Consider the following 14,510-nt stretch of genomic DNA (forward strand, 5'->3'; position numbering starts at 1 on the left):
TCTGCCAGAGCACCTTTTACGACTTGTGCTGACTGCTTTATAGTGGTGGTGTGAAAACCAGATTGCTGTTGCATGCTTCTGGGCCACTGCCACAAACGGGAAGTTGCATGGTACGCTCAGTAATGGTTCCCGAAGCCTCTACAAGTGCTGGCAAGTTGGAGGCAGGGACTTGTCATGGGCAGAAAGAAGGAAGGCAGGGGGAGTTTGGGGGAGGGAAGGGAAGGGGAGAGGCCCTGGAGGGGTTAGATCCTGACAGCAGCTACTTGTGCCAGGATCCTATCCCTCTTTCCCAGGTTGCCCTGCCCTTTTTCTCTCATCAGCAAAAAGGCTGACATAGGTCCAAGGAAACCCATAGGCAATTTGGGCAGCCTACTGGGAGGTTAGTAAAAAAAAAAAAAATAGTGACCTTCTGCTAGCTGTCCAATTGCCCCCCTCATCAATGAATGCAGTGTGTGGTCCATCTGATTGGCTGCATCAGTACCAATGGTGCAGGGGGCAGGGTTTGGATTGGGCACTTAACAGTTCTATAGTCTTGCAGATACTCTGTCTATGTGAATTTTATCAGATTATTATGGAATATCAGAAACCCCATCCATTGTTTCTTGCTTCCCAGCAATTCACTCCCCACTAGAGAAAAGGAGAACAATGTTTGTTCAGAGGAAATGCTTTGGTGAGTCAGATATGGCCTAATACGGGCTCTGTATTGGCTATCCCTGGTCCAAAGGTTTAAAAAGTTATAGTTAAACACATCATAGCAGTACTGACTGAGCCACTTGCTTTTTAAACTGAAAATGCCAAGTCTTTTTTGTGTCTCCTACTATGGAAAGCCATTCTATACTGCAGGTAATTTTAGCTGTGCTCTTTTTGTTCATTTTCCAGTTCTACTATATCAAATTTTTAGTTCGCCACTGATTTATACTGCATCACCATAATTTATTTCCCCATAATATAGGTCAGGTGTAAAAAAAGTGAAAGAAATCCTTATTCCTCAAAGTATAACTTTTTGAGCATAAATAGCAGGGCTTCTATCTAGCATGTCATGTGCTACGTTCCAGCCTTTTCTTTCTCCCCCAAACCCAAATCAAATCCTGTATCAGCAATTCCGTTTAAGCAAATGCACAGAAATAGTTTGCTTAACTGCTTTGCACAAGCAAACTGGATATTTTTAAAGGTGTGCAGCTGAAAGTAGAGATCCACATGCACACAGATATACACAAGGGTCACTTGGGTAGCTGACCATTCATTTCAGTGAAGGTGGAGGGTGACTTTCATTCCAGACAGGACTGCTTGTTAGAAGATGGCCATACTTAGATCTTGGCCTCTCTCCGGGGGAAGCAGTTCTACAATTGAGGAGTGACCATCAAGAATGGCTCTTTATAGTTTGTTTTGTAGTCCTAGAGACAAATGTGTCCACCAATCTCATATATCTGAAAAGGGAATCCAACACAGTGTTGGACGGAGACCCTGAAAAATGCTGTACAAGAACATAAAGCTGTCGAACCTTGTTTCTCTATCTGATATTCTCCTGTGTTGGTAGCTTGTACAGCCTCAGGATGACAGTCATGATGCAGCCCTAGCTCAGTCACAGAACACATATTTTGCATGCAGAAGGTCTTAGGTTCGAACTCTGACACCTCTAGGAATTGTTGGGAAACTCTGGACAGTGCTACTAGTCAAACCATGAATGCGTCTTTTGAGTCCACTGAGCTTGCACAAGCTGTTCAGAAACACACACTGCAATTAAGGTATAGCCTTTCAGTACAGTCATATGTTTCCATATGGAAAATGTAAACGACAGTCAAATTCCCATAGTTACCATTCCTCTTTGTCTGCATCACAGTTACAAAAGTATCTCAGATCCAGGCAGTTTTCTTCCAATCCACATGCACACTGCTGGACTCCAGGAGGAGACCCTCCCCAGTAAGGATGCTTTTCATTGGCACGGCCAATCCACCAAACAAATGGCATTCCATCTGGGGAAATAAACAGAGAAGAACCACCATAAGACGTGAATGAACAGGACTAATCAAGAAAAGGTGTAGGAGGCCCTTGTTCTTGTTCCAGCTGGGACGGAATTTTATTTCCAATATATTTTGTGACAAACCTTGTACATCTGAAGGCTATCATTTTGAATTTCAATCTGCATAATTTTTGTAAGTCCTGAGTGTGATGAAGAGCAAAATACTGTAATATTAAAATGAAATTACATCAGTGTTCTATATTTATTAAAATATGTAAATGAATTAAAATATATAATGCTTTGATCAGATAAAGATGCCTATTTTACTCTGTGAAGCAAATGTAACAGTTCCATCCCTCGAGCAATTTACAAAAGAGCTTAGAATTTACCTAAATGTTTGAAAGGGCCATGTTTCAAATCAAGTGCTGCATTCTTGGAAACCCATATAATGGCAATAGTTGGGCAGCTTTGGAGTTTTCCGTGGAAATCTATTTCAGCTGTCCTTAATTATACTGATAACAGGTGGGTGGACGGAGAGATGGAAAGTAGCTGTAGGACTTCATTTGAGCCAAGTATGTAATGCAGCCACACCAAAAATGGGAGGCAGGAAGACAAGGAGGCTTCTGCAGGGTAATGGGTGCTTATCTCCTTACACCTGCATAAGACTCTGACCTCCAATGGGTCTTCTTGGACCTGCACCAATGATTTCACAGGTGCAAGTCTGAGGTGAGAAAGGGAGGGAGGCTGCAATAAAAGGGAGTAGGATTTGGAATTTGCCATCTCCAATGGATCCAAGTCATAGCATGTATGAGCAAGCTCTTGGTTTTAGAGGCAGGTTGCCTCTGATTGCCAAATGCAGGGGAGGGCACCGGGATGCAGGTTGTGTCTGTTGTCTTGTGTGCTCCCTGGGCCACTGTGAGATACAGGAGGCTGGACTAGATGGGCCTTTGGCCTGATCCAGCGTGGCTCTTCTTATGTTCTTATCCACCCCTCCCACCCCCTCCCCAGCCACTCTGTCACGCCCACTCCCTACCCCATTTTATGCCTTTGTTGCCCCTGCCACTGTCTTATCTGCTCCAGCAGGTGGATGCAGTGCTGGGAATAGATCTGGAGCAGTGGCAGACCTCCCATTCATTTGATGGGGCAAATGCCCCAGGCGTGGAGCCTTGCACAGCTCCCGATGGGGTTAGAAACCATGCTTCCAATTTTCCGGAAGTGTTGGGAAACCTTTAGGAGGCTTCCCTGATGTGTCCTGGAGTCGCGTGAGGCACTGTGTGCTCCAGGTAAGTGGGGGGGGGCAGATTTGTGTGCAGGGGGTGGTGGTATCCCAAGGAGGAGAACCATCACAGACCTTTACCCCTGGGCACAGGGCTGGGGAGGTCTGCAACTGATCTGGAATGCTCTTAAAATGGCTGCCAATGCTCCGTGTTCCATTGGCAGCCATTTTGCAATGGTGAAAGTCTCTTCCACTGTTGCAAAGCCCTACATAGAACAGGCCAATCCTGGATAGGATTGGGCTGTCAGTTTCATTAGTGGTGGGCCTCAGCCATGCCTCAGGCTAGTAGTAGGTCTGCATGGGGAAAAAGCAAAATGACTATCTTCTAGTTGAGAGAAAAAGCAGTTTAAGTTAAAATTGCTATTCCATTTTAAAGTGAAATGCATAAGAGAAACCATAGCTCATTCCCATAGAGACAAATGACATATTATCCAGTTTCACCTAGATATATGAAAGGTCATTTTGTTCACAATCCTATGGGGGCTTTATGCTGCCGGAGCAAGAGTTCCAGCAGCACAAGGTCCTTTACAGATGTGCTTTACAGATTTTGCTTTACAGATTTTATGGAGGTCCTTTACACATTTTGCAATGTGCTGCCGGCTGAATGTATTGCACAGCTAGGCTGGCACTACAAGCCATGGTATGTCAGCAAGGCAGTGGTAGGTTGGCGGAACAGGGCCAGGAGGAGGCAGAATAGGGCAGAGGCTGCAAATGAACATAATGGACTCCTGGATTAGAGGCGCATGTCTTTCAGGCAAAGAGAAGGGCACGTCTTTTAGGCAGTCCTATCCTCCTCCCTCTGCTAGCGTAGCCTCACAAAAAGAAGTAGCACCCAGCAAGAAGCAATCACTCCCCATTCCACAAGCACTTCATTTTTGTTCTCAGCATGGCTTACTGAAAAAAGGAGGAAGAGAGTTAAGAAACACCTAACTGCATGACAGTTGGACAGAAGAGATGGATCCAGGTTTCATTCTGCCTTCTTTTCTGCATAGCAGCTACAGTCAGCAGTGGACATAGCTCTGGGCAAACAGTGCAAATACCTTGGTGCTGGGCTCACATGCTTCTAGGACACTGCGGGAAGCCTCACTGAGGCTCTTCTGGTTTTCTGAAAGTGCAGTTTAAGACTATGGGGAAGCCTCAGAAGGCTTCCCTGGTCAGTCCTACAGTCCCATGAAGCTCCGTCATACTCCAAAGGTAGGAGGGGGGTGGCATCTTGAAGGAGGGCAGCTTTGCAGACCTTTGCCCCGGGAGTGGGGAAGAGTGTGTCTGCCACTAGTTACAGTTGTAACTCTTGGGAAAGACAACTGATACTGCAGTTGAAAGCAAGGGTAAGTTAAACATTCCTCCCACTATCAGGGCCAAAGTGACAGATGGAGTGCTGTGGGGTTTTTTGGCTACTAGCAAATAATAAGCACTTGAGGAATATCAGTTTTTTATAATAGCATATTTGCGTCTCAATATCAGACAGTCATCATGTAAAACTAACCAAGCACAACTGCCTAACAGCCCAATCCTGAGCTGCCTGGGGCACCGGGCTGCAGTGGCGCTGAAAATTGCTGCCGCCACGTCCTGTATGCCTCAGGCAGCCACTGGTGGCACCTTGGGAGAAGGGGACTTTTGTCCCCTTCCCCTGGGTAAAGAAAGTAGCCCCACAACGGGGCTACTCGATTCACTATTGGCCAAAAGGTTGGTGGTGAGGTAAAAGCCTCTGTGTCAGGCAGTGAGCCCAATATGGAGATTTTGGATCAAGTGGAGCGAAGTTCCACTGGTTCTACCTCCCTCCCTCCCCGCTCCCTTCCCCCGGCACATCTCCCCGCGCCTCCCTGTCATGCCTCCTCCCCACCCTCTCCCCACCCTCTCCCCGCCTCCCCCCGCCCTGGAACGCCTCCTCCCTCCCTTCCCCATGCCCCTAATTGCCTCTCTGCTGCTTGGTGGTCCGTGCAACACTAGCTGGTGGTCCCCACCAGCACCAGCCCAGTATCGACCAGCGCTGGGCTAGCACCAGCGCTTGCCTCGTGTTAGGGCTCGCAAATGTGCCTTATGGTACGTTTGCAACAGTGTGTGTCAGTGGTAAGATGGCGCACCAAGTTCAGGACTGGTCTCTTAAGCATTAGGTGAGAGAAAAACCAGGAGGGAAAGAAGGATGGGATCCTAAAATCAGCAGATGAACAATTTCTGAAGACAACCTTTTTCCAACAGGCACAAAGTTTGATGTCAACTCCTTAATTCTTCATCAGTTCTAAAAGCAGGTAGATGCACAGTGTAGCACGAAGCCTTTGAATCTTAAAAAGTCAGAAATCTTGACATACTAAAATAACAATTTGGATTTAGTGCAGGCTAGACTCCTTGTCTATTAAAATATGACTAACAGCTAATTACACTACAGAGAGGCAAGGAAGCAAATTTAACAAAAAGTTGCAATGTGAAAGGAGGTTAATTACTAAGTGGCAAGAACTAATTAAGAGGCACTTGAGGTGACCTGCGCAAAGTTAGGTTTGCCTTGCCATGTTGTTTCAATGACCTTAGACTTTTGTATGCAAACTCTTGTAAAAAAAAAAATGGAAGTAAGATGAGGAGCACCATTTATAGGTCGTCATAAATTAGAAGACAGGGGTTTTGTCCAATGCCCAATGGTGCTCATTATAAAAACAGAAAGTACGACTGTATGAATTCCCCTAGCACATATCTTTGGATTTTGCATTTTTCGGACTCATGTATACTCATTTGGAATTTAATGCATATTATTATCAACATGCACTTTTTCAGCTGGACTTTGGACTTTGCTCTCAGTCTGGAGGGGTTGAAGAGCTTTTCCATCTGATCTGGTCCAGAGATAGGTGAAGTCCAAAGTCCAGCTGAAATGTCTGTGTGACTTCCTCTTTGCCGACGATGCAGCTGTCACTACTCACTCTGCCAAAGATCTCCAGCAACTCATGGATCGTTTTAGCAAGGCCTGTCAAGATTTTGGACTGACAATCAGCCTGAAGAAAACACAGGTCATGGTTCAGGATGTGGACTCACCTCCCTGCATTACAATCTCTGCGCATGAACTGGAGGTTGTCCATGACTTTGTGTACCTTGGCTCAACGATCTCCGACAATCTTTCTCTCGATACCGAGCTAAACAAGCGCATCAGTAAAGCAGCTACCACGTTTTCCAGATTCACAAAGAGAGTCTGGTCCAACAAGAAGCTGACGGAACATACCAAGATCCAGGTCTACAGAGCTTGCGTCCTGAGTACACTTCTGTACTGCAGCAAGTCATGGACTCTTCGCTTACAACAGGAGAGGAAACTGAACGCTTTCCACACACGCTGCCTCCGACACATTCTCGGCATCACCTGGCAGGACAAAGTTCCAAACAACACAGTCCTGGAGCATGCTGGAATCCCTAGCATATATGCACTGCTGAAACAGAGACGCCTGCATTGGCTCGGTCATGTTGTGAGAATGGATGATGGCCGGATCCCAAAGGATCTCCTCTATGGAGAACTCGTGCAGGGAAAGCGCCCTACAGGTAGACCACAGCTGCAATACAAGGACATCTGCAAGAGGGATCTGAAGGCCTTAGGAGTGGACCTCAACAGGTGGGAAACCCTGGCCTCTGAGCAGCTCGCTTGCAGACAGGCTGTGCAGCATGGCCTTTCCCAGTTTGAAGAGACACTTGGCCAACAGTCTGAGGCAAAGAGGCAAAGAAGGAAGGCCCATAGCCAGGGAGACAGACCAGGGACAGACTACACTTGCTCCCAATGTGGAAGGGATTGTCACTCCTGTATCGGCCTTTTCAGCCACACTAGACGCTATTTCAGAACCACAATTCAGAGCGCGATACCATAGTCTTTCGAGACTGAAGGTTGCCAACAACAACATGTACTTTTTCAGAAAAAAAAAAAAAATGATGGCTGCTTTAGACTACAGAGGGGAAAGAAAAAGAGATTCACTAGACAAGTGGATGGTAAGCAAACTCCCAGAAGTTCCCATCCTTTGCTTACCTTACCTTACCTTTGAAATGTGCCAACCATTTTGCTAGGTAAGCTACCGGAAATTGATAGAAGAAAGGCTATTTTACATCTGTTGTTACTTAATGCCTGTTATTACTCCATGGGATCAGGAAGGAAGGTAGCCACTGCACCTCACACCTGTATCTTACTAGTTCTTTCACCTGTTCTACTTAGTAGAATCCTGCTAGGGCAATGGACCAGGAGGTGCGGATAGTGTCTTATCTCAAAGCTTCTGAAAATTTGGAAGGACAGGCATATGCCACCTCCAGGTTCCGGAGATTCTACACACACGGTATCCCCAAGAGCCAACCAAGAGATTTAGCACACCCCAAGGCTCAACTTTCACTAGGCTGAACACACTTCTAATGTGCTATTTGCAGAAAGAGAACAGCAGTCTGGAATAAAATTCTTGACTTTTCTCCTTGGACTAATTATAAGAACAAAGAAACAGAGCATTTTGATATGCTTTGCTAAACTTTTTCTCAGTCCCACAAGGCTCAGTGGTATGGTGCATCTGTTGGAGTGCATTGAGGCAAAGTGTACTCTGGATGATGTGTGGATTAATTTCCAGCAGTGACTAGATATGGATGAGCCTGCCACATACCGGGAAAGGATCTTGAAATTTCTTTTAGTCTTATTGGCTTGGAATGGGATTCAGAAAACCAAAATATCCCCCAATGGCCCTATTAATATTTGATCCTCCCCCAAACTCCCACAACACACCTGCAGACCATTCAGGGCATGCCAATGTGCCAAGGCACAGCAGTTGAAAATTTCTGCTTTTAAAGGCCTCATTGTTTGCTTTTTTGTATTGTTCCATTTGTCCAACCGTCCCTTTATACCTACACTCTGCTTCTTGATTCTCTGTATTGTTGATTTTTTTATGTCATTACCTTGCTAAGAAGACATGTTCTGAATTTCATTCAAAGCACTGCTTTTTCTTTTCTTTTTTTGAGATAGTCTAAGGGTGCAATCCTGACCCGGGCTTGGGCCGGCACAAGTGCCAGGAGCATTGCAAACATGCCATCTCTTTGGGAGTCAGCTAGGCTGGCGCATAGAGGCAGGCCAGCCTGCAGAGGCTGGAACAAGGTGGCTGGGCCAATGCAAGGCTCTGAGGTAGGCAGGGAGGGGCGGGAAGGAGGCAGGAGGGAGGTGTTCCTGGGTAGGGGGAGGGCTGGTGGTGGGTGGCCCCCGGGCCAGACGGGCGGGAAGTGGGAGGTGGGAGGCAGGGCTGGGATCAGGCAATTATGCCGGATCCCAACCCCCATTCCCGGGGAGATCAGAGCAGCTTCAAGTTGCTCCACTCTCCTCGGACTTGTGCCACCCCAAGAGGTGGTGCAAGTCCAAGGAGGCCCATAGGGGAGAAGGCACCTTACCCAGAGGCAAGGGGAAAAGTTTCCCCTTGCCTCTGGCTGAGCGCTTTTGGCTCCTTAGGATTGCTACCAAAGGGAAAAAAAAACACGACTGCCAAATCTTCCCTTCCTACAACTAGATTCGCCCTTGCCTCTGTGCTTGTTGATATTTTTGGTAGAACTTGCAGGCACCCAAGTGTGTTTAGGATGAGCAATCTAATTTCACTGACAACTTAAATAGACATGACAGAAGTTCTCCATCTAATTAAAAATGTGCTAATTCAGGGAAGGAAAATATTTAGCTTTAAAATACAACTCTGTACGGCTATTAGGAAATAATAGTGAACATTAATCAAAGTCAAGCTGCATATTATTGCCTTTTGGATTGGATCATTAAGCGAGAGCATAATCATATGATAAACAGCCATCAGCAAGGTATTAAGAATGAGCAGTTTTATAACATCGCTCTGTGTTTGACTATATCTATTTTATTGCACTAAACCAACCAAAAGATTTATGAAAGTCTCCCAAAGTAGTACACTTGCCAACGCTCAAGTCATTTAAAACCAGGCTAAATAGAGAACTTGCTAATACACTGGAGGGAACAGTCTGACAAGGGATAGGGAATAGACTTCTATGGGCTAATGTATCTTTTTTAGTATCTCTTGTAGCATCTGATTCTGCCACTAAGAAATGAAATAGTATCTCACTTGAACTGCAATAAGAGGAGGAATGAGGGTCATAGAGACCCTCGTATAGGTTCAACAAAGAACTTAACACATGCTTTAGAAGGACTTAATTATACTATTACTGACATGTATTTGCTTAACATGCTGTTCAGAAGCAATATAATTATATTGTAATGTTTTTATTATTCTGCAGTGTGCTCTGGTCTACCATACATGTTTACTACGGACATCTTAAACTGCTTAAACTGGACAAAATAATAATGGTACATATAGATGGAAAAAGCAAAAGCTGACAAATATAACACACGTCCTTTATATACATGACATATTAAGTTTGACCCAATGTATCCTGCTTAACCAATTTTTGCCCGGCCCACAGGTGTACACATTTAGTCCCTGTTGCAGATATGCAACGTTGGGCAGAAATGGCTTAAGACGACTACCCACATCTTATATTTTATTGATGTTAATTGCTCCAATTTTGGCCTGCAGTTAAATGAGAAAATCTCAGAGCTGTTAAATGTTGTGAAATGTTTGCACAGGACCCCTACTCACTGTTTATTGCAATCAAGCAGGCATGCTTCTTTTTTATAGAGTACAATACAGCTAACTTAGAAACTGAAAGGAAAAAAGGCAGAAAAGCCTAAGCGTGAAGTCTAGCTCCAGCCAAAATAGAAGCAACAGAAGTTTAAACCTTTAATGGTCATGAGGTTTTCCCCCAAAGAGACAGGTTTCAAGGAAATCTGATAATGGTGTTATTATAATTTTGTATTGTCATGTCTGAATTCATAGGAAGTAATGTCTGAGTAATAAGGGACATTGTCCATGGTCAAGAGAAGAAAATATAATTATTAACCCCTGCTAATTGGGTAAGAGACACTTTTTCAAGTGGGTGCTCCTTTTTTTAGCAGGGGGAGAGTAACTGGCCCACCTCACCCCAGCACTGTCTGTTCTAGTGGCTGTCTGCTGGCATCTTTTCCTTGGCATCTTTTTAGATTGTGAGCCCTTTTGGGACAGGGAGCCATTTAGTTATTTGATTTTTCTCTGTAAACTGCTTTGTGAACTTTTAGTTGAAAAGCGGTATATAAATACTGTTAATAATTAATAATATAATATTTCAACAGCAACTGTTACCCTGCACATGCCTGATCTCGTCTGATCTCGGAAGCTAAGCAGAGTCAGGCCTGGTTAGTACTTGGATGGGAGACTGCCTGGGAATACTGGGTGCTGTAGGCTTATACCATAGTCTTTCGAGACTGAAGGTTGCCAACCATTTCAACAGATTTTTGTTTCCAAAACATGTTATACGTCTTTTACTCATTACAGGCCTGGGAACCAAGCCTCCCTCTCCAGTCCTCCATGGTTTCAATACACATAAATGAGAGTAAGTCCAATTGCATTGTACAGAACTTACAGTCCAATCCTGAGCTTCATGGTGCCCGCTGGAGCAGCAGCGCCAAAGCAGCTACCGCTATATCCAGTGGGTGCTGGGAAGCAGCCAGAGATCTTTCGTCCCCTTCCCCCAGGGAAAGCCCCAAGCCCTACAATGGGGCTTCTCAAATCTATGCCAGCTATTTTGCTAGTGCAGACCTGAGAGACTCTGTGTTGGGCCTTCCAGCCCAACACAGAGTTCAGGATACAGTGGAGCAGAGCTCTATCGGTCCCACCCCCTTCCTCTCTGGTTCCTCCCCTTGCCAGCCTGAGGCCACACCACTTCCCAGTGGTTGCACTCACCCCTGACAGTGCCACATCCTCCTCCCAGCACTGGGCCCGGCACCTGACTGGTGTGGGCCAAGTGCTGGGGCTCCCTACTCTGAGGGTGCCGTAAATGTGCTTTATGGCACATTTATGGCACCCAGCGTCAGCGCTGGGCCTGTTTAGGATTGAGCCCTTACTTCTGACTAGACATAACTTGTAGTGCACTGCAAGAGACATATGAGCAGAGACTGCCAAGGGATAACAATTGAGACTGGAGGAAGATTCCTAAGCTCCTGGAATCAATGGGCAGAGGGCAAGTGTAGATGTCTCTGCAGATGTCAGCAGCCTGAGCTTGGGCAATTCAAGCTGAAAACCATGTGTGCATACGGGATGGGCAGCAGTACTCTCTGCTTCTGCCACCATCACCCCAGTGCCTGTATGTAAGAGCAGTAATTCCACTCCTACCATCACTGCCAGAATATCACCTAGCAAACCATCTTACTGGCCACCACTACAGATGAGTGCATCTTACTGGCCACCACTGCTTGTGCTCATCTAGTTGCCTACTAGCTTTCTCACAGATGGGAGCAGGGAAAAAGTGGGGTCTTCCCACATCCTCCTCCATCATGCCCTTATCAGGTTTTTCTGTCACACAGAGAAGAACCATTCCTCAGTTGGTCAAAAAGAATAAGAAGAGAGAAAGGAAACCACAGCAGGAGGGTCTAAGACAGGGGTGTAAAACATAAGGCCCGGGGGCCGGATGCAGCCTGCGGACGCTTTTTATCCAGCCCTCAGGCTCTCAGTTGCTGATCAGTGCTGAGATATTACTGCTGAAATGGCAGCCCACATGAAAATTATGCTCTCCTATCTCTTGAATTATAATCAAGATTTGCATAATTCCTCTTGTCATTTGAAGCTAATGATTTCCTAAGTGAGAAAAGGTTCTTATTTTTGGTTATGATCTGTTTAATGATATCACTTCCTGCCTGACGACATCACTTCCGGCCCTCAGCAGGCATCATGAATGCTATTTGGCCCTCTGTATGAAATGAATTTGACACTCCTGGTCTAAGACAATAAAATGAGTGGGCTAGTGGGGGATGTCACTCAAGTTAACACAGAAGTTAATATTTTCTTAAAGGATCACAAGAGAAATAGAGGAAGCCAGGCAACTCAGATATTGTTGAAGGTTAATCTATTCAATGCATCTGCCTCAGTTATGCAAAGAGGCACATTAATAGAGAACATTGGCAGCAGTCTTCATAAGCATCCCTAAAAAGATCTTGGGCTAATTTTTATTTAGTTTATTCAGAAATGTACTATTGAAAACCCAGTTCAAAATAATTTTAGGTAACAAGAATATGACCAAATATGGTAGTAGGTAGGCTTATTTTATGAATATTGTAATAGGCATGCATAATACATGCCTATTAGGCATGCCTATTAGGCATATTACATGCCTATTTTAATGGGTATAAAAGCTTGAGGTATCATTGTTAAGGTGTGCAACCATTCGTAGCTGGCCTGTGTTAGGTAGGTTAGATGTGCACCTGGGCAATTGTTGCTAAAATTAAAGATAAGAGGAAAACAACAGTAAAACAACTGTTACTGTTAAAGAAAAACAGTAATAAAGGCCCAGAAGAAGTGTATTCCGCAAAGGCTTGCCTAAGTCCAGGAGGGTGCCCGCATGGCTAATGAGCCAAGTTAGAGAGGCCGTAAAGGGCAAGGAAGCTTCCTTCCAAAAAAGCAAGTCTTGCCCTAATGAGGAGAATAAAAAGTAACATAAACTGTGGCAAAAGAAATGTAAAAAGGTGATACAGGAGGCCAAGAGAGACTATGAGGAACACATGGCCAGCAACAGTAAGGGGAATAATAAAAGCTTCTTCAAATTTGTTAGAAGCAGGAAACCTGCCAGAGAAGTGGTTGGCCCTCTGGATGGTGAGGGAGGGAAAGGGGAGATAAAAGGAGACTTAGAGATGGCAGAGAAATTAAATTAGTTCATTGCATCTGTCTTCACGGCAGAAGACCTCGGGCAGATACCGCTGCCCGAACAGCCCCTTCTTACCAAATAATTAAGTCAGATAGAGGTTAAAAGAGGTTTCAGACCTAATTGACAAATTAAAGATCAGTAAGTCACCGGGCCCTGATGGCATCCACCCAAGAGTTATGAAGGAACTGAAGAATGAAGTTGCTGATCTCTTGACTAGAATATGCAACTTGTCTCTTAAAACGGCCATGGTGCCAGAGGATTGGAGGATAGCAAATGTCATACTGATCTTTAAAGAGGGAAGGAGGGGGGACCTGGGAAACTATAGGCCGGTCAGCCTAACATCTATTCCTGGTAAGATGGTGGAATACCTCATCAAAGACTAGGGCACCTTCCTTATGAGGAAAGGCTACGGCGTTTGGGCCTCTTCAGCCTAGAAAAGAGACACCTGTGGGGGGACATGATTGAGACATATAAAATTATGCAGGGGATGGGAGTGCTCTTTACCCTTTCACACAACACCAGAACCAGGGAACATCCACTAAAACTGAGTGTTGGGAGAGTTAGGACAGACAAAAGAAAATATTTATTTACTCAGCGTGTAGTTGGTCTGTGGAACTCCTTGCCACAGGATGTGGTGACGGCATCTGGCCTAGATGCCGTTAAAAGGGGATTGGACAAATTTCTGGAGGAAAAATCCATTACAGGTTACAAGCCATGATGTGTATGTGCAACCTCCTGATTTTAGAATTGGGCTATGTCAGAATGCCAATGCAAGGGAGGGCATGAGGATGCAGGTCTCTTGTTATCTGGTGTACTCCCTGGGGCATTTGGTGGGCCTCTGTGAGATACAGGAAGCTGGACTAGATGGGCCTATCCAGTGGGGCTGTCCTTATGTTCTAATTACAGGGGAAGGCAGAGACAGTGAGCCAGTAAGCTGCATCCCTACACCAGTGCACTGATAAAGCCCTGCCACCACCCTGCCTGTGATGAGTGTTTGTCTGCAGCAACAAATTCTGAAAGGAGGAAAGGTTTCATTCCACAAGGGCCACCCTGGAACATTCCATGGTGTCCCTTTCTGGGAAAACTCCCCCTGAATTCAGAGTGCGTCACTGCAGTCAAACACGGATCACAAGGAGGATGGGGCCAGGCATATCTGTGCATTGGGAGATGGGGCTTATCAGCATGCTCTTCCTACCATCTAGCACACGAACTGCTGGGTGGCAAAGAGATAGGCGGGGGCATGGAGGCAGGCAGGAAAGAGGCGTTCCGGGAGAGAGGGAGATGGGGAGAGCGTGGGGTAGAGGCATGCTGGGGAAGGGAGTGGGGTGGGAGGAGAACGGGATGGTGGAGCTCAGCTCCACTGGATCCTGAGCTCCATCTCAGGCCTCCCTGACATAGAGGCTCTTGATTCTGTGGCAGCCCAAGGGCTGCCGCAGAATCAAGTAGCCCCATTGCAGGGCTACTTTTCTTCCCCGGGGAAAGGGCCAAATGTTCCCTTTTCCCAAGGAGCTGCTGGCAGCTGCCCTGTGCACAAAGGATACCACG

The 14,510-nt window shown here is 45.7% G+C and overlaps 1 protein-coding gene and 1 pseudogene across 1 annotated transcript in view; one reads left to right on the forward strand and one right to left on the reverse strand.

Annotated features, from left to right (window-relative positions):
- Window positions 1–14,510, reverse strand: part of CNTNAP5 (contactin associated protein family member 5) — a 301,528-nt gene that overhangs the window by 67,829 nt on the left and 219,189 nt on the right. The window contains exon 15 of the mRNA XM_066621342.1: window positions 1,817–1,973. Within this exon, the coding sequence (XP_066477439.1) occupies window positions 1,817–1,973 (157 nt within the window). The remainder of the gene's footprint in view (window positions 1–1,816; window positions 1,974–14,510) is intronic.
- On the forward strand, window positions 10,394–10,513 carry LOC136637496 (5S ribosomal RNA; annotated as a pseudogene).

This window comes from Tiliqua scincoides, chromosome 1 (genome assembly GCF_035046505.1).
Source record: "Tiliqua scincoides isolate rTilSci1 chromosome 1, rTilSci1.hap2, whole genome shotgun sequence".
NCBI classification, from domain to species: Eukaryota; Metazoa; Chordata; class Lepidosauria; order Squamata; family Scincidae; genus Tiliqua; species Tiliqua scincoides.